This window comes from Anopheles nili, chromosome 3 (assembly GCF_943737925.1).
Source record: "Anopheles nili chromosome 3, idAnoNiliSN_F5_01, whole genome shotgun sequence".
Classification (NCBI taxonomy): domain Eukaryota; kingdom Metazoa; phylum Arthropoda; class Insecta; order Diptera; family Culicidae; genus Anopheles; species Anopheles nili.
The window spans coordinates 8,897,631-8,920,555 of NC_071292.1; the positions used below are offsets into that span (position 1 = coordinate 8,897,631).

General features: G+C 49.3%; 6 protein-coding genes across 7 annotated transcripts; 4 read left to right on the forward strand and 2 right to left on the reverse strand.

Annotated features, from left to right (window-relative positions):
- Positions 1–462: 462 nt before the first annotated feature.
- On the forward strand, positions 463–4,192 carry LOC128722578 (uncharacterized). The gene is made up of 10 exons (XM_053816251.1): positions 463–556; positions 653–848; positions 927–1,473; positions 1,545–1,664; positions 1,736–1,862; positions 1,936–2,102; positions 3,073–3,271; positions 3,376–3,603; positions 3,683–3,910; positions 4,038–4,192. The coding sequence occupies exons 1-10, from the start codon at positions 463–465 to the stop codon at positions 4,190–4,192; spliced, it is 2,061 nt and encodes a 686-aa protein (XP_053672226.1).
- Positions 4,193–5,730: 1,538 nt separating this feature from the next.
- LOC128725611 (uncharacterized) lies at positions 5,731–8,867 on the forward strand. The gene is made up of 4 exons (XM_053819368.1): positions 5,731–5,942; positions 6,853–7,652; positions 7,721–8,068; positions 8,140–8,867. The coding sequence occupies exons 1-4, from the start codon at positions 5,731–5,733 to the stop codon at positions 8,748–8,750; spliced, it is 1,971 nt and encodes a 656-aa protein (XP_053675343.1). The 3' UTR covers positions 8,751–8,867.
- A 3,990-nt stretch (positions 8,868–12,857) lies between these two features.
- On the forward strand, positions 12,858–13,650 carry LOC128723726 (6-pyruvoyl tetrahydrobiopterin synthase). Its single transcript, XM_053817491.1, has 3 exons — positions 12,858–12,969; positions 13,060–13,139; positions 13,201–13,650. The coding sequence occupies exons 1-3, from the start codon at positions 12,902–12,904 to the stop codon at positions 13,575–13,577; spliced, it is 525 nt and encodes a 174-aa protein (XP_053673466.1). The 5' UTR covers positions 12,858–12,901; the 3' UTR covers positions 13,578–13,650.
- Positions 13,651–13,799: 149 nt separating this feature from the next.
- On the reverse strand, positions 13,800–15,533 carry LOC128723703 (alkaline ceramidase). Its single transcript, XM_053817467.1, has 4 exons — positions 15,412–15,533; positions 14,863–15,119; positions 14,663–14,800; positions 13,800–14,569 (listed from the first exon to the last, which is right to left on the reverse strand). The coding sequence occupies exons 1-4, from the start codon at positions 15,505–15,507 to the stop codon at positions 14,254–14,256; spliced, it is 807 nt and encodes a 268-aa protein (XP_053673442.1). The 5' UTR covers positions 15,508–15,533; the 3' UTR covers positions 13,800–14,253.
- A 608-nt stretch (positions 15,534–16,141) lies between these two features.
- Positions 16,142–19,490, forward strand: LOC128723137 (protein shuttle craft). The gene is made up of 3 exons (XM_053816849.1): positions 16,142–18,663; positions 18,742–19,093; positions 19,164–19,490. Exons 1-3 carry the CDS (start codon positions 16,142–16,144, stop codon positions 19,293–19,295), a joined length of 3,006 nt encoding a protein of 1,001 aa, XP_053672824.1. The 3' UTR covers positions 19,296–19,490.
- A 328-nt stretch (positions 19,491–19,818) lies between these two features.
- On the reverse strand, positions 19,819–21,174 carry LOC128726713 (cytochrome c oxidase subunit 4 isoform 1, mitochondrial-like). Of its 2 annotated transcripts, none has more exons than XM_053820535.1 (3): positions 21,100–21,174; positions 20,362–20,573; positions 19,819–20,275 (listed from the first exon to the last, which is right to left on the reverse strand). In XM_053820535.1, the coding sequence occupies exons 2-3, from the start codon at positions 20,566–20,568 to the stop codon at positions 19,949–19,951; spliced, it is 534 nt and encodes a 177-aa protein (XP_053676510.1). In that variant the 5' UTR covers positions 20,569–20,573; positions 21,100–21,174; the 3' UTR covers positions 19,819–19,948. The 2 variants fall into 2 exon arrangements, with proteins under 2 accessions (XP_053676510.1, XP_053676511.1); XM_053820536.1 differs by having other exon boundaries at positions 21,059–21,115.
- Between the last annotated feature and the right edge of the window lie 1,751 nt (positions 21,175–22,925).

Genomic DNA, 22,925 nt, shown 5'->3' on the forward strand with positions numbered 1-22,925 from the left:
GTTTAAACCCTCATTTTGATTTGTTCTATTGTAGACAAAACAATATATTTTTGAAACAATGTAGAAACCAAAGAAGCGGTTCATCTCAAACGAACATTCTTGCGAACAAAAGTACACACGTCTACAGTTTGTCGAACGCACGGCATACACCCAATTAGCCACATAAATGCGCGTCCTTTATCAACGGGCTTCAGCCAACCATGTGCCGCACGCAAGAATCCAACAGTTAAACGCGCCAGTATCGCAAAACTCGCGCCCCCAGTCAACCAGCAAAACGTTGGGTCAGTTCCAACGCAATCGCGCCGCTACTCGGTGCCGCAGGGCACAGGCGAATCAAATTGATTAGATGTTACATCCGTCGACGACCTGCGATAAGGAACTCTCCCGAAAGGTGACCCTGGGTAGTCCCGAAAATCCTCCACCCCAAGGATGCAGTAACCGGGAACTGGTCGACGTGACAAGATGGCTAGCCGGCTGTGCTACTTCATCGTCTGGCTGCTAGCAGTTGGAGTTTGTGTAATGGTCCTAGTGCGCCATACAACCTACCCGAATTCAAGTGAGTTCTTCCAAGGTTGAAACGTGCGTTTTGGTGGTTTTTGGGGATCATGTGAGATTGATTTTCGTTTGTTCTACGTTCGATTTCCGGGAGAAGTTTTCCCTTCTATGAGCAGGATTCTAACAGGACCACGGGTACTCCATGCGGTCAGTGTTGCTCACGAAAAACCCGTCCCACTTGCTCTAGCCACACAGTACGATGGAGCCACGTGTGATCGAGCCTGCAAAGAAGGAGATCCTCCACGAGTGTGTTACTTCCACTGGATCGCGGAGCAGTATGCCGCTATGGGATCGTAAGTGATCGAGATACGATGAGCATACGGTGACGATATGTGACGGTCGGATGTCCTTGTTTCCTATACATCCTATAGCGCTTGTGGTGACTGTCGATGGGGCAACCGAAGTCACTGCTTCCATCCACAGTGCATTACCGCGGATGGCATGGAACGAGGCGTGTTGGCCATCAATCGGCGTATCCCCGGTCCGAGTATTCACGTCTGCAAGCATGATCTGGTCGTAGTAGACGTGGAGAATCACCTGGAGGGTCAGGAATCGACGATCCACTGGCATGGAGCGCACCAAACTGACACCCCTTGGATGGATGGCGTGCCTATGATCACACAGTGTTCGATTCCGGGTGGGACTACCTTCCGATACGCGTTTAATGCCTCCGAATCGGGCACGCAGTTCTATCACTCGCACGCTGGTCATCAGAAGGCGAACGGCCATTATGGACTGTTTGTGGTTCGTTCACCAAACGACATCAACCGGGAGTTGTACGACTACGACCTAACCGAGCACCACATCATCATCTCGGACTGGACGTTGGACCTGGTAGAAAAGTACGTACCAGGACTGCAAAGTAGCACCGTCCGTATGGACTCAATCCTCATCAATGGCCGAGGGCGCCATTTTGATGTGAGTAGCTAGTCCGTACCAGTGGTTTTGTGGAGGAAATATCCCAAGAAATATGTGTCTTTTTTCCACAGGAAGAAGAACACGAGCTGCAGATCTCGGCCCCCTTGACGGTGTACCGTGTAAAGAAGGGTTTTCGATATCGCTTCCGGTTGATAAGCAGTGGAAGCCAGTTCTGTCCATTCCAGCTGCAGGTATGATAGTACACACGACAAACCAGCGTTATAAACGTATTGAAGCTCAGGATCTTTGTTGGCCTTCTTAGATTGAGAACCATCGCATGCAGCTGATCGCCACCGATGGAGGCGCGGTTCAGCCTACTATGGTCGACACGCTCATCTCAACCTCCGGCGAACGGTACGACTTCGTGCTGTCAGCGAATCAGCAGCCCGGTAGGTAGCCACAACCCGTTCCTATTCTTAACGCAAATTCTTACTCCTTTCACTGCACTCCAAATTCCCCCAGGCACCTACTGGGTCCGAGTCCGTGCCATCGGTTTCTGCAACATCGAACGGAGAGAAGAATTCGCCATCCTTTCGTACACGGACGATGTGCACGAGACACCGGAAGTGGAACTAGCCTACCCGAACCACACACCACCCACGTGGACCGAACGTTACCCATCGGGAACGGTAAGTAACGCGCTTTATCGTCCTTGCGCAGGCACGCAAATCCACCAGGAGTGTCGAGCGAATTCCCGCCTGGGACATGTCACCGTGAGCCGTGAAGATGTCCGCCCAGGATGCGAGAGCGCGATATGCCTCCGACGAAGCGGGATACGAACGGCCATTGCCTCGCGCTCGATTATCATTAGGCGTAGGTTTCTCCCCTCAGGACCAGCTCGAAACAAACGACGCTCATTATGCGTCCATTTTGCGTGCCGGGACTATTCGGGACGTGTTTTTTTCGTTTCGTTTATTCATTATCGCCGACTTATCTCCCGAAAGCATCCACTGGGGGCCACCGCGTGGCTTTTTTTTGTTAATGCTGCCGTTGCCGTTGTTTTCGCTTCCCAATTCCCGCAGCTCAAGTGCCCAGTAAATGGCTTCATTAGTTAGAATGACTTAATACATTGCGCCGCAGCAGGGGGAATTGTACAATTATGCAACGCGGAAGTGCGAATCCTGTGGGGAAACACCCGGGGCGGTGAAATTTTATTTGCGAATCATTTTGATCCGTATCACGACGGCTAGCTGGAGTGTAATTGGACGAATGCTAAATCCTCCTAACTGAAGAAGCAGAAACGATAAAGCTCACCGGGACGCTTGAATCTGTTTGCACAAACACTAGAACTCAAGAGACGTTACCATCGACACTGTATGCGCTAATCGATGTCCGGTCTCAAACTACCGGAACTGGTAATTGCTTCCGCGAGGTCGATCCGATAGCTTCGCGCGTTAGTCATCCTATTTGGTAAGGCAAACCAGAGAAAATCCCCTTCTAGCGCATCCACTTGATGGTCTTTTGAGTAGATTTTCATGGCCAAAGGTGCTTAAGTGCTTCCAAAAATCCCCGACATCGAATTCTAGCGATGGTCTACAGTTCTTAGTTAACGACTACCTCGTTTTAACCCGTGCCAAATACGATTGCGATTCACCGTAGGTCCTGAACAACCCCAACGCCACGTGCTACCAACCGGATGATAACGATCTATGTGTGGCCGATCTGGAGTCCCACGAGATCTACCGAGACGACGACCTGATCGATGCCGTTCCAGACAAAACGTTCCGTGTCCTGTTCAACACATTCACCGCTGACCCATCGATGCTGTTTTCCGACGAAGGATACGTCCGGTACATGAGTACGTACCTCAAACAGAACCATTGCTCACCACCCAAACACGTTTTTCATCGTTTTCCATTGCATTTTCGCGCTCTCGCTCTTTTTGCAACCAAACTATTGCAGCGGTGGTGCTCACTCTAAACAACATTGGCATCACCAACAACATCAGTATGGTGTTTCCGGACTTTCCGCTGCTCACGCAACCGGAACTGATTGCCGGCGACGGGATGTTCTGTAACGACACGCACCGGCCCGCACACTGCCGGCCCCACCATGCCTGCTTCTGCGTGCACCGGGTGAAGGTGGCCCTAAACGACGTGGTCGAGATGTCGCTGATCGATGACGCGGAAGGTACCGGAAGCTCTCCCCGAGATGGGTCCTCGTTCCGGTTCCTCACCACGGTGCCTCTCTCTCTGTCTCTCTTTCACAGTGGTTCGAGATCTGTACCATCCGTTCCACCTGCACGGGCATCGCTTCATCGTAACAGGGATGGGCCAACTGCCGGTGTTGCGGACACGCGGCGAAAAGCTGGACTTTGTTGAGCAGGATCGGCGGTACGTGCGCACGATGCCCAGCGACCACAACCCACCCTACAAGGACACGGTGTCGGTGCCATCCCGCGGCTACACTCGCATTCGCTTCCGCGCGAATAATCCCGGTAAGGGCTCGCGTTGGGCCGGTTTTTTTTTTGTATATTCACTCTCCACGCCACACCATGAGCGCTGTTTTTTGTTGAAGAGATTTTTTTAAATAAAACGTCCACCGGTTGGTTCCATTTTTGACAGGGTTTTGGCTGGTACACTGTCACTTCGAGTGGCACCTCGGCATTGGGATGAGCTTCGTGCTGCAGGTCGGTGAGCTGGACCAGATGAGGCGACCCCCGAAGGACTTCCCGCGCTGTGGCAGTTACAAACCGGACGTGTACGCGCCTCCCGTTTGAGCCTCTCCACGTGAAGCCTCCCACGGGATCGATCGGGCTTCACGCTTCAGTGCGTTGTTTAATGCGAATCGCCATCTAAAAACCGTGCAGCCAAGCGTACAGATTGCTAGCCCAGGTCGCGTGCCCACGGCCGTTGGCTTTGCTTTAAATGTGCTCGCTTAATATTTGATGCGGCGCCCTCACTCTGTACGGTGCGGTGTACGGTAGGGCTGGAAGCACAGTAGGCTGGGTGCTCGCTTTGTACATGTATTATTAATTTTACCAGTATGTAGTATCCCCGGGCCGACGTAGTAGGCTGGGGCGTAATGTATTATTTTTTTCTGTTATGCGTGGCTCTTTAAATAAATGCTTGTTGTTTCCTTCCGCGAATATCGACGTGTAATGGACTCAGGTGTTTTCCTAGACGTACACGCACGTTCCGTTGCATACCTCACGACGACGCGGGAAATGATGCGGTACATCTCGGGTGTTTGCTGTGAGCTTTAAGCACGCTAATGCACGCGTATAAACCGTGCAAACGGACCCATAACGGTGCGATAAAGCCCGATTAATCGCAAATGCAAATAGCGGTCTTCCCGCCAACGTCACGCTCGGCTCGTCGATCTCCACACCAGGCAACGGAGAACGAAGTCATATGGGACCGCCAACCCACTAAGCCCACTAATTCCCTTCGTCGCCTGATTGCATCTGCAGCATCCCAAGCGCACCTGCACCCGGGAAGGGTGTTGTTTTCGTTCCAATCCCGGCCATCCAGACTCCAGAGTGGGAAGACGACCCGGTTGGCGTTCCGAGAGTGAGGTTACGATTCCAAGAATCAATCCCTCCATAAGATACCCGGTCTGCAGTTAGTAACGAGAGGATTACAAGCTTGTTGGAGATCAACTTACACCGGGCGTGTGCAGTCCTGTGGGTATAGTGTCGGTATTTAGCTTAAAGCACCACCGCTGTGTGCCTGTGTGTGAGCTTACTGAATTCTGGTTAAAAGCACATCCATCTGCGAGCCAATATGACGAAGGATGCATACCTTCCAGGAAGGGTTTTATATCGCAATCCCGAGCTCGGTGTTTAAAGCGAAAGGGGGATGCATTGGGTATTGTATGCAAGCTAAACCCTCATCGACGGCATGTTGCCTTTTTTCATGCTTTGTGGCTAACTCCGGTGATGCCAAACTACTCCAGAAATAACATCCAACGTCTGCCCCAACACCTGAACTGGATTGCGGAAGGTCGCTCTTTATCTTGGAGGCCTCTCGACAGGGAAAGCACCACCACTGACGAAGGGCAGGACGTCACCAGCAGCCTATCTCGAGCGCGTTAAGCCCAGCTAGAAAAAGCCCTTCGCGCCCCGCCCGCGTCATAAATTGCCTCTCGAAAGTCAACTGGCATTCCATTATAAATAATTTCCCCCGACCAGCAGCCGGGCCAGTATTACACGGTCGCGTTTCGCGCTCTCAACCTGCCATTCTCAACAAAACCGATCGCAGTTCCCGTTCGCGATCGTTGCCATTTTGTATCGTCTCGAACGCATCAGTCCGCGTGATGGTCGGTGCTCGATCACGGACATTATGGGTGGTTCTGTTGAGTTGGGTGGTTGCGATTTCCACCGCCCAGCAGTGGGACGGATCGCTGACGAACGAAACGTTTGATGTCCACGCGTATCCGGGCGAGCAGTGTTTGCGCGAGTGCGATGAAACGCAACCCCGAATTTGCTACTTCTCGTGGACGATGGAACACTACCACGTGATGGGACCGTAAGTCGACCTGTGAGGTGGTGTAGTTTGTGCTGGGTGCTAGTAAAACAGACGGCACTGATGTGTGTTTGGGGTGTTAGTTCTCGTGCAGGTGTACCTAGTGATAGGACGCCCTTCTCCAGCTGTCTACGGGGGTGCTAAATCATCGCTTGTTTGAAGTTCAAGTTCTAGGCATTGTTCGTTGGTGCGAAAAAAAGGGGCATGCGTCATGAGAATAATGCGCTATCAACGGCTTCGAAAACCCGCATGGCAAATAAAGAAGGCACGCCACAAATACTCCACCTTCGCTCGTACATCAATTTTGAGAGCTTTACGACGGTTCTCGAGCACCTAAGGGCAGTAGTTTAAGCGGGCTCACCTCAAGTAGCCCGAAATCGTTGTTGTTCAAACGCACTTAAAGGACTGAGTCAAGAGCAAGGTTATGTGAAGTTCTGAGTGTTATCTGAGAGGCGACACAAAAGAGTGCGTTTGCGTTTCGTTAAGAGGTGGTAGAACCTCCCGAAGCACACTCCCCACGCGTTTTTTTTTTTTGGATCTTCCAGGACACAGCCAGGGAATAGGTCTTCGGCTAAGTATAGTGCTTCACTTGATACATTTTGCAAACATTCCTACACACTCGATGGTGGATTACTTCCGTGAAGTGGCCTTTGTCAGTAGCGTGTGCTGCGAATTGATAGCGCAATTGGCATCATGCTCGCCTAGCAGCAGGAAGTTGCGCAAGGATAACGCTAATCCGAAACCGGTTAATCGATCGGTCGCGTTGAGAGTGAGAAGTTTTAGCGAACAATGCTCTCTAGTTACTGGTGGTGTTGATTTCCTCTACTACTGTGTGTTTGTGATCAGTCGCGTTTGAAGATCTCCTGGCTGGATGGAATTTACAAACGCTTCGTGTTATCTCATCTCCCTGCAGGGCTTGCCGGAACTGTGCCAAGGGTGAACCCGCCGATTGCTTCCATCCAGCTTGCATCACTGCGGACGGTGTCGAACGTGGCGTTATGAGTCTCAACCGCAAGATCCCTGGTCCAGCGATCAACGTGTGCCGTGGTGATGTAGTCGTGATCGACGTCATGAACGCGATGGCAGGAACGGCAGCTTCCATCCACTGGCACGGGTTGCATCAACGTGCTACACCTCACATGGATGGTGTCCCGTTTGTGACCCAATGTCCGATATCCTTCGGGAATACGTTCCGGTACTCGTTTCTTGCCACTGAACCGGGCACCCAGTTTTACCATTCGCATTCCGGGCATCACAAAGTGAACGGACACTACGGTGCGTTGATCGTGCGAGAACCGCGTAGGGCTGATCCGAACCAACATTTGTACCACTACGATACACCCGCCCACGTGATCGTCGCCTCGGACTGGATGCACGTGGATGGTGAGATGTTCATGCCGGGTTTGCCCTCGGGAGGTGGAATTCTACCCATCAACTTGCTCATAAACGGCCGTGGGACATATCTAGATCCGGAGACGAACGAGCGTACGATTGCGCCATTGTCCGTGTTCACGGTGCGTCGAGGAGCACGCTTCCGGTTCCGTTACATCAATGCCGCTAGTCACGTGTGTCCGATGCAGCTACAGATCGAAGGCCACACGCTCGAAATCATCGCTAGTGACTCGTTCCATTTGCAGCCCCGTAAGGTCGATACGATCGTGTGTACGTCCGGTGAGCGATACGATTTCGTCCTCGAAGCCAACGGTGATAAAGGTAAGCATCTTAGCAAGGATTCTAGCTCACAACGCATGTGTATAATGTCACGATCACGCTTTTCGCAGACTTCTACTGGGTGCGGTTGCGTGCCCTTGGGAACTGCATTCGCCGGGAGCTGGAGCAATTCGCTATCCTCCGGTACACCAACGAACCAGCGGTTGAAGCCGCTTTCCCAAGCGAACAGCCTCCACCGTATGAGCAGCAATTCTCGAACGAAGTCACAGCCAACCACCCAAATGCCACCTGTGGACGGCCCGAGTTTGGGGACTACTGTATCACCGATTTCCAGGCGTATGACACGGACGAAAGCGTAATCAATGGTGTTCCAGATCACCAGCTAACGCTTGGATTTTACAACTACCCTGTCGGTTTCCGGAACATGTTCGAGAGACTTCCGTACGAGCACTTTATGAGTAAGTGCCCTAGCCATTTCGACAATCTGAGCTTCGGTGACGTGTGAGTTCATTTTCCTTAATCCTTCCAGACATCCACGCCAATGTGATGTTGCAGGGTGCGATCAACAATATCAGTCTCGCGTATCCGCCCTTCTCACTGCTCACTCAACCCGAGCTGATCGATGAACAGATGTTCTGCGAGGCGGATCGTCGTCCTGCACGGTGTTCTGATCGACAGCTTTGCACGTGTACCCACCGCATCAAGATCGCACTCGGTGATCTAGTGGAGCTATACATCCTCGATCTAACACCTGCAGCAGATGATCTCAACCATCCATTCCACCTACACGGCTATCAGATGTTCGTGATGGAGCTTGGACAGGATCGACGCGTTCCGATCACGCTCGAGATCGCGCAGCAGATCGCTCGGCAGCGGTTAACCGTACGGAACACGATCCAATTGCCACCGCGTAAGGACACGGTCTCGATACCGAGCCGAGGTTTCGCACGAGTGCGCTTCCGTGCGGACAATCCCGGTTTCTGGCTGATGCACTGCCATTTCGAGTGGCACACGGCCGTCGGGATGGCGTTGATCCTGCAAGTGGGTGAAACGGATCAAATGGTGCGCCCACCGGCTAACTTTCCGAAGTGCAATAGCTACACGCCACCGGTTGATGAGCAGCTGTTGGCGAATCTTTGACTCTGGGACGACTCGATCGCTTCTTCGTAAGCCATATTTATTCTAGCCCGTACGGTGATAAGCTGTAGATAGTGTAGAAAGTGCTTCCGTCGCTCGCGCGTAGCTGTAACTGGTATAGCGTCTAATAAATTATTCTCGTGATATTCTCAAGAAAATGAGATGACTTTAGATGTCGTTTACATAGCAAAGGAGAGAAGGTGCTGATTGTGAAATGTATCGAACCGGGCTGCTTCATCCGGAAAGAAGATTACATCAAATACGCTTCCTACTTCTCATTGAAACACAAATCACTGGCCGCCCAAAGCTCGAGCTGAAGCACTTTTTGAGACGCTACCATTGAGAGCGCTAATAATCGGTGCTTGTCTATCGAACCTTTCGTCCCCCTGTCCCATGTCCCATGTCCGTGACCCTTCCCTCGGATGCCCCGGGTCACTCCCAGTCAATGATCTGTGAAGTCGAAGGGTTGCGATTATCGTTTCTGCTGATACACCGGCAAGCAATCAGGGCCCTCATTCAGCCAAGCGGTCCTCAAACGGGCCTCGCTCCCACTGCCACCTGGTGTTGGTGGAAAACGCACGGTGAAGAGCAAAAAAGGACGACCGGAAGAAAATTCCCATCCAACCGCGCGCGTATCTCGCCGCCAGAGCGGAAGAACCCGCACCGAGCACACCTCGCGTATCCTGCCGACGGCACGCGTCCTGGCGGTGCGCCAAGAGTGACACATTATCTGGCAACCGGTTCACCCACCGAGGGGCGAAAGCGAAAGGAACCGAGGGAACGAAAGTAGGGGGTTTTAAATTTCAATTACACTGCACTTGCTTTCATCAACACACTCAACGAGCCGAGCGATGGCGAGATTGCGCGATAGTACACCGTGTGCTTCCTGCGGATCGTGCCCCGCCAGGCTCTATTGTGTGCCGGTAAACCGTTTAACGGCTACAAATTAACACACACACACACACACACACTTACGCGAGCGCCGGAAACGCTTATCTGGTTTTTCCGCGGGTCCTTTATCCCTGCGCCGGGGACTACTTATTGTTGCAGTTGCCGAGAGCACTCGTTTTACGTGCGCGTTTTAAAGCAAAGCACTCCCATGCCGGTGGAAACCGATCGAGCGAGATCCGAGAGTGCGATTTCACGCTGGCTGTTGGGCGCACTTTACCGACATCATCATCAGACCGGTCCTTACCGGTGCGATGACGTGACGCACGGGGATGAGATTTTACGCGATTACGAAAGGATTCCCGCTCGCGCGCCAAGACGTTTGCACATTAATCACGTTCGTCTAACGAACGAGCCTTTGGTATGCTGGTTAGCGGCAGTGCCGGGACATCCTTGCCAAGCAGAGCAGCCCGGTGTGACCCGGGCTCGATTAACGATAATTATATCTGCCTTCGCCCGCTCCTTCGAGCGGCTTCGATGGCGAAAATGGCGCCGGTGCAATGGAATGGAAGCTGGCGAAATTACTCCCGATTGTGCAATGACTCATGGGTGCGTGATTCGTTTCCCGGGTGATTAGAGCAACCAGAAAAAGGACACGAATTGATGGACGCGCATACGTTGGGTTTGCCGTCGGGTTGATATAAATTTAACCCAATATGGGCGAGGATTTAAAAAATAAAACATGCCACACCCTTCGCCAGCGTCCGTAATGGATCCATAATTCACGTGCGACATTATCGTCGAGCACCGGTTTCACAATCTCACTAGCCACTCCGAGGATGCGCCATCATAAATCCTTTGGTGTGGGAAGCGGTGCATGCATAAATAAAGCACCCACAGTACTCTCCCGAATGGACGGCGTTAAAGATGTGGTTTAGTCGTCGAGTTCTCGGGGCCACACGGATGATCTAGCACCCGGCCAGGCACGGGCAGGATCAAAAAACGTCACCAAGGTGAATCGTCGGTTGCGGCGCGACAATGTCAAAGGAAACGCAGGACCTCCCAGGCTGAGAGAGGTCCTGTTGATCATCCAGAATTTCACGCTTCAAAGACCGTACCGTTTTGGGGTTTGGGTCAGACGACGAACTTTTAGCCCAGCCACCGAGGTGTGAATGGGATGCCCGAGGGAGGCTCGTTCGAGGGTTCGAGGTTTGCCATTCACTTAAAGGATCCTTCATTTTCGGGCGTCGCATAGGTTGGAGGGATTTTTTTTCTTGTGCAACGGCCTTTTTCCAGGTAAATATGTTTACCAACGGCTACTAGATGGCTTCCATCCTTTATCCAGTTGCTAGCCGGCGCAATGGTTTTTTTGCCACCGGCCGGAAGAATAATGGACGAGGGTGCACCGAGCGACATCGGTTTTTTTAAGGCTTTGAGCCAAGCCTTTAGAGGACACAAAAAGATACGCCAACCAAAAAACCAAGGTAGTCAAAGCAGCTACCCAGCAGAGAACGTTATCGGAATCTAAATCTACACTGAAAACGGTGGTGCTCGAAATTATGGATTATCTCAATCTTAATGGGATTTTGTTGGCAAGAAAAAGAATGTTCCCGACTTTACTGTTTGTTTGGTCTCGCCAAACAAATGCCAATATCCTTTGCTTTTTTCTTGCTGAGGGATTATGAGCATCCTTTGAATCGTTTATATCGAGAAAATGAATCATATCATTCATTAAAATCGCTAACCATATCTCGCTGTATGATGTACGATGAATTCAATTTGGCTGAAAGTGCTTAACAGTACCCGTCGTGGTTTGGTTGGAAGTTTTTCAAGACACTCCTTCCGAAAGACCGCAATAAGGCAGCATTGAAGGTAAAACGCAAGAAATTACGATGGTACAGTTCGACGCGAACTGGAAGGATACGGCTTCCGGGAGAGAAAAAAATAATAGTTCGTAGAGGCAGAGGCTTAGCACTTTCCACTAACGTGATTACAACCGAACGGCAAACGATGATGACGATGTCGACGGTAAAGCGGATTGTGGCCCTTCGGAACCCGGCAGACCTCCGTAAGTGCCGACCGGGTTAACCACATTGAATTACAACCCATTTGGAGCACATGCGGTCGGCATGGCAGGACATGCAGCCGGCGAGGTCAACCAGCGAGGTGGAATGAGTGAGTAACGAGATGGCGGTAAAAAGCACCAAACCGGATGTCATAAAATTACGGTAAGAGCATTTATCGAGCGAAATGGCACTAGCAGCAGAAAACCGATTGACGAGGCGACTCTTCCGAAACTTCTGCCAATACGGCTCTCGCTCATGGGTGCATCACCGTGTGCCCTTACGAGGGAAGTTGCAGGAATGCCGGAAATCATCTGCAAACAATTTTCATCTAATCGCTTCCTTTCTTTTTGTCCTATTACTGGGTACGATAGTTAGAGGGAACGGAGGCCGCAACAGTTTGCTTCTAATCACGAACGCTGCATGCCGATGTGCTTGAGATGGTAACATGAAGCACAAGGCGTTCTAATTGGTTACCACTGGCCTTGGCACTGGGAAGAGCATACTCATGTGAAATGTGGTTAATTTAATGAACATTCGAACCCATAAGACTAGTCCAGAAACTCCCCATGTTGGTGGATCATTTTCTCTTCCTGTTCAAAAAATCGCAAGAAATGTATTTGAACTAACATAAGTTTGAGAGCATGGTTTGAAAGAAAAAAGTTGAAACGTTAGATATTATAAACTCGATCATGACAAACGCCTTAAATATTTGATGCTCATCTTCCAAAGCAAACCATGGCTTCTGTAAATCAACAAATAAATTAAAAGGGAAAGAATTTGATTAAGTGATATTTTTCAAATATAACGACTGCAGATTTTACGTGCTTGAATTTTTACTGTCGTGTTTTCCTGACGTCTCAAACGTCAAGAAGTGAGCGCGCGAGATTGTTTTGGTCGGTAAATTTCAGAGCGAGTAAATTAATAATTTTTCCGTAGAAAGTACATTAAATTACCCTTTTAAATCATCTTAGTGCTTAATATTACTTATAAGCGATATTGTCTAAAGTGGTAGAAGGCTAAAACGCCTGAAGATTTGTCTTTTTTGAGGCTTTCAAAGGCAACTACTTTGTTGTCTTTTTTTTTTTCATTTCAACGCTGAAATATAGTAACAACATTCAACAGGTTGTTAGAAATAGTATATCCTTCGAACGTTCACTGCTTAGTATTCACTTGTGACTTGCCAAGTGCTACGTAGCAAATATGTCGGTGCGACCCCAGGTTTATTTAACTCGCAAAGAATGTTTTAGTGCATGCCATCGACTGCATAGGTTAGTTCTTATGCTTTTCTTTTTCTAGCGTTCGCACATACTCCAAAATAAAAATCCGTAATATAATAATAATTCACTGTTTTTCCCCAGTCCATTTCTGAGCGATGAAGCAAACCAACAGGTGTACGGAAAATGCAATAATCCCAACGGTCATGGACATAATTATACCGGTAAGCACATGCTTCGTTTTAGTGCTCAAGGTATGCTTTCATGATCTACTTTCTACTTTAGTGGAGGTCACGGTACGGGGTCCGGTAGACACAAAGACTGGCATGGTAATGAACATTACCGATTTGAAGGAGTACATGGACCAGGCTATCATGAAAAAGCTTGACCATCTCAACCTGGATAAGGATGTGCCATACTTTAAGAATCTTGCAAGCACTACGGAAAACGTGGCAATTTTCATTTGGGATAGCTTGAAGCTGATCATGAAAAAACCGGAACTACTGTACGAGATAAAGATATACGAAACGGATAAGAATTCCGTAATTTATCGTGGTGGAAAACAGTCGGATGGACATCAGCATGGACATAAAATGCAGAAGAAATGTTTCATGGATTCATGTGAAAATTCGTCGAATTTATCGTCTGATTCCGACGGTTAGAAACAAGCACAAACCTGCCAACTGGCATGAACACTGTTACAGTATTCTGCGTACATGTTATACATTGCGGAGTAACGACCGTTTGATCTGATATTGTACATCCCATGACCAAGAATCTTGAAAGAGGATACAGTTTTGACCTTGACTTAACAAATCGCAAAAGTACTTCAAAAGTTATTAAGAATAAAATGTAGCAAAGAATCAAGTTGTTTATTGCCTATTTTTATTAAAACTCTTTAAAACCAATAGGCAGAAGTTTTGCATAATGAATATTTGAATCTGCCTATCACCAACGCTCACCAGCCTCTCTATCATTCGGTGATCTATTGCAACACATAAAATAATATTTCTAGTATCACTCCTGGTTGAACTGCATACCCTAGCGGTATTGATTTTATATACATGTTAATCAAGTCTGTATTGCTGCTGGTTAGATCAAATCACGTGTTCAAATCCTTGCTAAAGAAAATGTTCAAATCCTTCTAACCTTTTTCATTGCCCAGACGTTAGATATAGCGTAAAGCGTCGTTGTTTCCTTTTTGGTACATTTTCGAGATTCATCGTTCTGCTTTCGTATCGATGATGGGTAATCATTTGCTACGTCAAGGTAATGAAGCGTACTTTTTGGCATGCAGAGAGAAACTGATCGATTATTAGGGACAGTCCACGCTGCCTCTTAAATAGCATCATCGAACTTTTTATCACAATTAATCGACACGTACGGTATACCGAGCTCAAAGTCGTTTCGTGGCCAGTACTTGAGCACGGGTCGGCTTTCTGGGCGCTCGTCGTTGACGAAAAAATAAGCAAACAGCACACAGGCTGGGTAAGCGGATATGAAGATGAGAATGTGCCAGAAGCCGTGGAGATATGGAAAGTTCATCGACGACCATGTATCGCAAAACATGCGATCGTTAATCCAGCAAACGATGGCCATTATCAGGATAGTTGTGTTACGCACCCCGAGTCGATAGACACGTTCATCTTGCACGCTGGGAAAACAAAGTTAGACACATTATTTAATATAATAGTTGAACATATTCGAAGAGTGTACTATTCCATTTTACTGCGTTAGTGTTACTTACATTTTCAACTCCTTATACAGCAGGTAAGTTGCCGGTATGGCCAGAAACATGAGCGCAAACGCATTTATGGCGGGATGGCAAAATGAGAGAGCCGTTGCTGCAATCGAAAATATGGTCATAGACAAGCAGAAACGTTTCCTGGAAGAGAAAAAGTGCGATGTCGATGAAAGATGCCAGCGAACACGTGCTGTCGCATTTACCTCGATCGTTTGAATATCCGCGGGAAATGACGTCGCGGACAGAAGAGGCTCAACGTGGCCATAAATACCCACAGTATGGTCAACTCATCCAGCAACTGGCCGAGCAGGCTGAGCGTGGCGTGGAAATAAGCAGACGACAACCCGACCACTATCAACAGCACCCATATCAGATGGATGGCAGGTTGTATGAATCTACCGTAATCTTTAAACAGGTAGATGAGGAACGGCGGTCCGAGCAGAAACAGAATGTTACTTATCTGAAACGAGGAAATGGCGTAAACAGGAAATTCAAATAAACAAGCGAAACGTGATGTGTGCTGGCAAAGAATGCCACGAATGCATTCTCGAATGTGGGTTCAAATTAGGTCGCATAAGTAAAGTGAACCTGGGCTGGGATTGTTCCAACAGGAAGAGAGAGATGGAAAAAATCTTATTACGCAACAGAGGCCAGCGTGCCAATACCGCGTAGCAGACGCGTGCTGCACGCTTCACTAGTAGTAGCATGCTTGAAGGCTGTGTAAGAAAAAAAACGCAGAAGTGAAAACATACCGTATTGACGAATTCTGCAATGTCTGGTGAAACGAGATAATTTCCTTCGCACCAGTCCACGGGGGAGCTTCCACGTTCCAGATGTTCCCAGGTCATGGTACAGCATAAACCGTCGAAATCACGCTAAAAGTGATCGTCTTAATTAGCACCAGCAATGCTTGCCTGCGTTTTTCCACGCCAAACACACCACAAAACACCTGCACACGTTCGATTTCCTTTAGCTCCTATTTTGTACTACTCTTCGATGCTCTTTGTTTACGTTTCGCTTTGTTTACGTCATTTGCGTAATTTTTGCACACCATTGTGCCTAGACGAGCCCCCACTACCAGATGGTGCTGCTGTCATTGAGCTGTCATTGGGTCGAGTCCGTTGACAGCTCCTATTTCTGCTGAACCGTGTACAGTGTAATATTGTGGTTCTTTTTGTAGCTTCTTGGTTATTTTAGATAGTTTTTAAAACCAATTTATCCCTACACTATTTCATAAGGTATGAAGAGAAACAGTAGAGAAGCTGACGAGTCATCGTGTACGCATGATCCGTCAGCCGAGTCTGATTCAGGTTCCAACTAGCACATTCCGCACTATTGTACCATTTCACCACCGCCCGCAATGGCATTCATTTAATTTTTCACCGATAGTCACCCTTATCGCCAGGAACAAGCATCCGGAAGTGCGCGCATAGTGGGGTTATTGAGTCCGCCTACGGGCTTAAAGCCCACGGTGAGGGCAGCATGGACACAAACAACGACAATGCTGCTAGCGTCAGCAGCGGTGGAGGCGGTAGTGGCTCCGGTGGCGGTAACAACACCTTCGAGGACTTTGTTTCCCAGTTCAACGCGCGCGTCCAAATACAGCAAAACCTCCAGCAGCAACTACAGTACCTCCCGCAGCCGGCATCGTTCCAGTATTTCGGCCTTACCTCCAACCTAACGCCAACCGCGGCCGAGTTTGTACCCCGTAAGTACCAAGCGGAACCTACCGGAAATGTAGCACCACCGGAAGTAGCCGCACTAGAGTCCGCGATGTATCATGCACCGGTGCCAACATCGGCCATTCCACCGTTTCCCATTTCGACCGTGGATGATGACTACGACAGGGATGATGCACGAGCCGGTCCTTCCAGTCGGTACGGTGCCGGACGAAACGGATCAGACCGTACGCGAAGAAACGAAAGCCTAAAGCCACGGAACGGTTGGCACTCGCGTGACGATCGTACAGTGGGACGCGCCGGTAAATGGAAAACCAACCAACAGACAGCCGGAAGTGGACGGCTGCGTGGTCACGCCGACGACGATTACACCGATGAATACTCGTCCCGCAGCGGCGATGGATCATCTCGACGAGCCGGAGGATCGAGACAGTGGGGAAACCGCAACATCACCACAGACGATTCGGGTGCAGAAAATGGACGGCCAAACGTCCCTGCGAAAGTGGATAAGCGATCCACAGCTGATTATCCTTCGTCCACACCGCTGTCGAAGTGCTCCCAGCGTGAGAAACTTATGCGCGAAATCGAATGCTATCGGCTGGAGTGTTTGGTGTGCTGCGAGATCGTTAAACCGATGCAATCCACCTGGTCCTGCGCGAATTGCTACCACATACTGCATCTTGGGTGCGTAACGCGTTGGGCGACGAGTTCCCAGGCGGAAGACGGATCCGGTTGGCGCTGTCCCGCTTGCCAGAACGTCACGAAGAAGATCCCGCGCGAGTACTTCTGTTTCTGTGGAAAGCAAAAGAACCCCACGTACAATCGTGACGATCTGGCGCACTCGTGCGGGGAAACTTGCGAGCGTCGCGATTTCTGTGACCATGCCTGCACGCTTCTCTGTCATCCGGGTCCTTGTCCACCATGTCAGGCTTCGGTGCAACGACGTTGCGGTTGCGGACGTCTCGAGAAGCTGGTCCAATGTTGCTTGAAAGAGGATCTGCTGTGTGGGGCCACTTGTGATAAACCGCTCAACTGCGTGCTTCATCACTGTGGCAAGCAGTGCCACGCCGGAAGCTGTGAGACTTGTGCCGAGCAGGTTCAACACAATTGTCACTGCGGAAAGGACGAACGCATGGTGGCGTGTAGCGTGGAACACCTCGAGAAAACCAGCTACGGATGTGGGAAACCCTGCGAACGTCCGCTTGCCTGCGGTAACCACCAATGCCAGCGTTTATGCCACGAAGGCGAATGCGATCCGTGTGCCGATGCACCCGAGCGTGTCCTCAGCTGTCCGTGTGGTCGTCAGGCAATCGAACGCGATAGCCGTACGTCCTGTCTGGATCCGATTCCGACCTGTTCGGGTAACTGCGGCCGGAAGCTGAAATGTGGCCCACCCGGTGCGAATCATTGCTGTGAGGTTCCTTGCCACCGGGGTGACTGCCCACCCTGCAAGAAATCCACCACCGTCAAGTGCCGTTGTGGCAGCATGGATCAACCGATGAAGTGCAAGGACCTCACGACACGTGCTGATGACGCACGGTGCAAGAAACGGTGCGTACGACGGCGCAGCTGCGCCAAGCACAAATGCAATCAGCTGTGCTGTATAGATTTCGATCACATCTGCCCGAAAACGTGCTCGTTGCCACTTTCCTGCGGCCGGCACCGTTGTGATAAGCCCTGCCACAAGGGCAACTGCCAGCCGTGTCACCGCGTGTCCTTCGACGAGCTGACGTGTGATTGTGGCGCAAGTATCATCTACCCGCCGGTGCCTTGTGGCACAAAGAAACCACCCTGCGATAGACCATGCAGTCGGCGGCATTCGTGTGACCATGCGGCCCTACACAATTGCCACGCGGAACCGGAATGTCCTCCGTGTGTCGTCCTCACGAGCAAATACTGTCATGGACGACATGAACAGCGCAAAACCATCCCGTGCTATCAGGATTCGTTCAGCTGCGGTATGCCATGCACCCGACCACTTCCTTGTGGCCGGCACAAGTGCATCCGGGCGTGTCACGAAGGCGAATGCATGCTGGAGGGTGCCGTTTGTAAGCAAAACTGCACGACCGCCCGGGAAACGTGTTCGCATCCGTGTAATGCACCGTGTCACGAAGGCGCCTGTCCCGAGGTGGCCTGCCGAATCATCGTGGAGGTGACGTGTGAATGCGGACACCGAAAGCAGCAACGGACATGTCACGATTTCTCCAAAGAGTACCGTCGGATCGCATCGGCTCAGCTAGCTTCGTCGGTGCAGGAAATGCAACGGGGCGGTTCCGTCGAACTGAGCGACATTTTGGGACCGGTGCGACCGAAAAGCAACAAAACGTAAGCAAAGCGGGCCCTGCGACCTCATCCGGAACTGTGCATAGACTTATCGGCTTCTCACCTTCCTTTCTTTTGCAGCTTGGAGTGTAACGAAGAGTGTCGAATGCTCGAGCGTAACCGCCGATTGGCAATAGCGCTGCAGATCCGTAACCCAGATCTACCATCAAAACTGCAACCGAACTATTCGGAAACGCTTCGAGCCTACGCGAAGAAAGACCCGGCCTTGGTGCAGATGATTCACGAGAAATTGACCGAGCTGGTGAAGCTGGCGAAGGAAAGCAAGCAGAAATCACGCTCCTACTCCTTCCCGGTGATGAATCGTGAGAAGCGCTCCATCGTGCAAGAGATGTGTCACATGTTTGGGGTCGAATCGGTGGCCTATGATGCTGAACCGAACCGGAACATCGTCGCAACGGCGGATCGTGCTACGGTACGTATCGACCGCCTCGTTCAGCAGCGAAATTGCGTTACATTTCTCTTTTTTCCCGGGTTTTTTTCAGTCGTGGCTACCAAGCATGAGCCTAATGGAGGTGCTGCAACGAGAGAGCGGCCAACGGCGGATTGTCGTACCGAGCATGAATGCCTGGGGAAAGCCAAGCTACGCGAGCACTACCAACATGAGCAGCAAGTAATGAGGCCCAATCACCTCGTTGTATCGACGAACAAACAACCCCATTTCCGCTAGGGACTTGAAGCAATGGCCTAATTTTCTTCCTTTACAAAGTAGCAGCAACGCAATCGGGGAAGGTGAATCATTTTCGGTTTCTTCATTTCTCACTGGTCTACAACTACATTTCGATTGTAATAAACTAAACGAGTCCAAAGACTGCCAGCCGAAGCCGTCGATACAAAGTGCAATTGTTGTGGTTTTATTTCTCCCCCGAAAGATGTTTGCCACGTGCTGTTCCTGTTTCTCCTGCAGCAAGTAAGTAAAGTACGTTCCATTACGAAACCCATCAAGAAGGTGCTTCACATTATGTAACCGATATTAATGTGTCGGATTAAAGATATCTCTCATAACGAGAGCGGCTCTGATATTCGAAGGCTGGTAGCCTTCCATGGGCTCTTGTATCCACCACACGTGCTCATCCGTTGCAGGACGCGCAACAAGTATCATCGTATCGTATCGAAAGCAAAAAAAGAGCCATTTGGATATCCTAGAGGTTTCACTGATATTTATTAACTCAATGAGCGCTCGCAGAACGGACTGCAACCTGGTTCAATCACGGAATATAAGATTAGTTTACAGGGCCGGCAATCGAGCATCCCATCGCCACCGGGTGCTTTACTTCCACTTGTTGTTGTCGTAGTCCCACTTGGACGACACACCGTGAATCGGGTTGATGTTGAGATCGAGCATACGCTTCAGCTGCGCCTTCTGGTGCTCTTCGTCGAACGTTTCCGGAATCGCATCGTACACGAATGCCTTCATCATCAACATGCAGATGAGGCTCATCGAGGTGACGATCAGGGCGCCACCGAGGCAGGCCTTCCACTCACCGGTTGGGTGCTTCATCTCGGCAAAGGTCTGACAGAACGACGCACGGTACAGGGCCTTCTTCTCCTGCACGGACAGCTTCTTCCAGTCTCCCTTTTCCTTCTCCCGCAGGGCCTACGGAAAAACGATGCCGGAACGGTTAAACGGACTCGTGACAACTTATGGAGGCGCACCACGTCGTGTGCGGTCAGCATGTTTACCATAACGTCACGGGTGTTTTCCTTGAAGCGGATGGCCGGCATGGGGTAATCCACACGGTCAGCGTACACGGGCAGTCCGTTCCAGCCGTGTCCGACGACTTCCCGCTTGCCGATCTTCTGCGAGACCATGTCACTGGACTGGCGGGTGCCCATCTTCGTGCGCAGGGCATTTCGCAGCAGAACCGACGCAAGGTTTACGTTGGCCATCGTTCCTGTTGGGAGGACAGTTTTGAGTTAATAAAAAGCAAAACACAGACACAGTTGACAACCCCTTGGGGGATAAGGGCGAAATAATCCAACGCCATATAGAAAAAAGGGTTGCTATGATCTGTCAAACGTGAATCCTGTCTGCCACTGGGAAACATATGACTGCTTTGATATGCCGAAGAAAACTCAACGTTATGTAATGCGAATTTTGTGCCCATCTTGCTATGGCCGCACACCCGGCGCTGGTTGCGAAATAAACGCCAGCAACCGCACGCATAGACAAGCGGGAGTGTTCACACGGGGGAATTACTATTTCGTGCAGTATTTTTCACCGTATCCTTTGGGGCGATTACGACATCATAACCCCACAAAAAAAGCACTATATTTCCAATGCAACAAAATGAAGGCTCGCCTCTGTTGGGTGGTGCCAATTCGTTTCCTCACTAGCAGTAGGGTTTTTTAAGGCTCAAACAGAGGCCGCACTACCAACCCGATTTATCAGAAGAATTTTCAGCAACAATCCGCACTCACCTCCAGTGAATTCGAACCGACCGAGAATTGATATTTTCTCTGTTTAGAAAAATCAAGGTAGTACGTAAAAGAGCAGGCCAAGCACTGTCAATGTGACGTTCAAGAGCAAGGCGAAGAAACAGTCCTGCGTGACAGAACCGGGTGCGAGAGATTTCATTGGATTTTCTTAACGAAATAATTTTAAATAGTAACCTATGCACTGTTCTTTATGTTGCTTTATGCTCTATAAAATATGCAAACATGCTTTATCTCGAAGAACTAAATTTCCTGATGAGTACGCTGGTTTTTGAATCCACTTTGGTGCCTAAAATTGCCATTGTACCTAAATGTGCAGGCTAACTAATTATGGAATAAAATTTAGTCGTTTAAAAATGCAATAAAAAAGATATAAAACTGTGACCTGCACTAGGTAATCACAATAACGAATAGTACTTTTGATACGATTGGTTCAAGCAAAGATGTAAACACGATCTTTCAAACTTATCTGTTCGCCGAGAACATGCCGAATACAAGCGACCAAACAACGGTAAACCACGTGAAAGAAATAAAATAATCGTGAAAAAAGTGCTGCGCATTCAACGATACAATCAGCGAAAATTTTTCGCAAAAGTAACAGGAGAGCATACCAGCTAGGAGTTAACATTTTTCGCGATTTAAAATTTGGCGCCAACTGTGCTACAAAATAAAAATGTACCGTATAACAGATTATGGGTGCCGCTGTACCAAAAATGTAATTTTTTCCCAATAGATGGCGCTATTTATCTGAAATATTTCAAATAGTGAAACATTTCAAGTAGTTTATTTTTGTAGCGCCATCTATTAGCGAATAGGGTAAACATTATAGCGTTTCAAATTTTGAAGCGTTTCAGAAATTGAAGCGTTTCCGAATTTGCTAAAAGCAGCCTCTTAGCTGGTATGCTCTCCTGTTACTTTTTGTCAAATTTTGTCGGTTTTGCCAGTGCAGTGCGCGTCAACCTTTTTTCGCGTTTATTTAATTTCTTTCGTTTTGCACTCTGTTATGGTTTTGGGCTGGAATGAGCATGTTTTCCAGTATAACATAGTAAAAAATACATAGTAAAAATAGTAAAAAGGTTAAATAAATTCTTATGAAAGGATAGATTTGTAAAAAGGATAAAGGTGAAGGGACAAAGCCTTAGAAAGGATAATAAATGGCTTTTGCCAGTAATACATCATAGTGCACAAAATCAAAGAAAAAACACGAGAATGTTTGGAGGTGAAACTGAAAGATTTCTTTCATTTTATTTAGATTTTCTTTTCCATACGTTCCATATCGTTTGCGGCGGGTGAAAGAGGACGATCCTCCACAATAGCCACCCCAAAAAGATCCTTGAATGTGCAACACACTTACTACTTCTTCAATTGTCTTGATGGTGCGCGGGCTCATTTCTGCGATATCGTTTTATTCTAGCAATAGTATTTTGATTTGAGTAAACGGTTTTGCGAATATTTACACCAGCCAGCGTTGGCCCATTCCGTCCCGTGCCATCGATCTCGCCTCGTCCGTGGATTTGCTCTATATGTCACAGCTACAACAAACCTACAGCCTACATGTGGAACGTCCTGGCCGTCCGGAGTTCCACATCGTCCACTCCAGCCAGCGAACGGCCAGGACAGTGCCGACGACGGCGGAAACATCCGTGGAGGGATCGTCCAGACGTTAATATGTACATTGATTTATGAACAGTAACCGAAGAGCGGGTGTCAGTGGGACGGCGCTCCACTTCCGGCGTCCTTCCGGCTAATAACTTGCGTATCTATCTAATGAAAACATGTCCTGATAACTCTAACTCTAACCCGCGCGACAA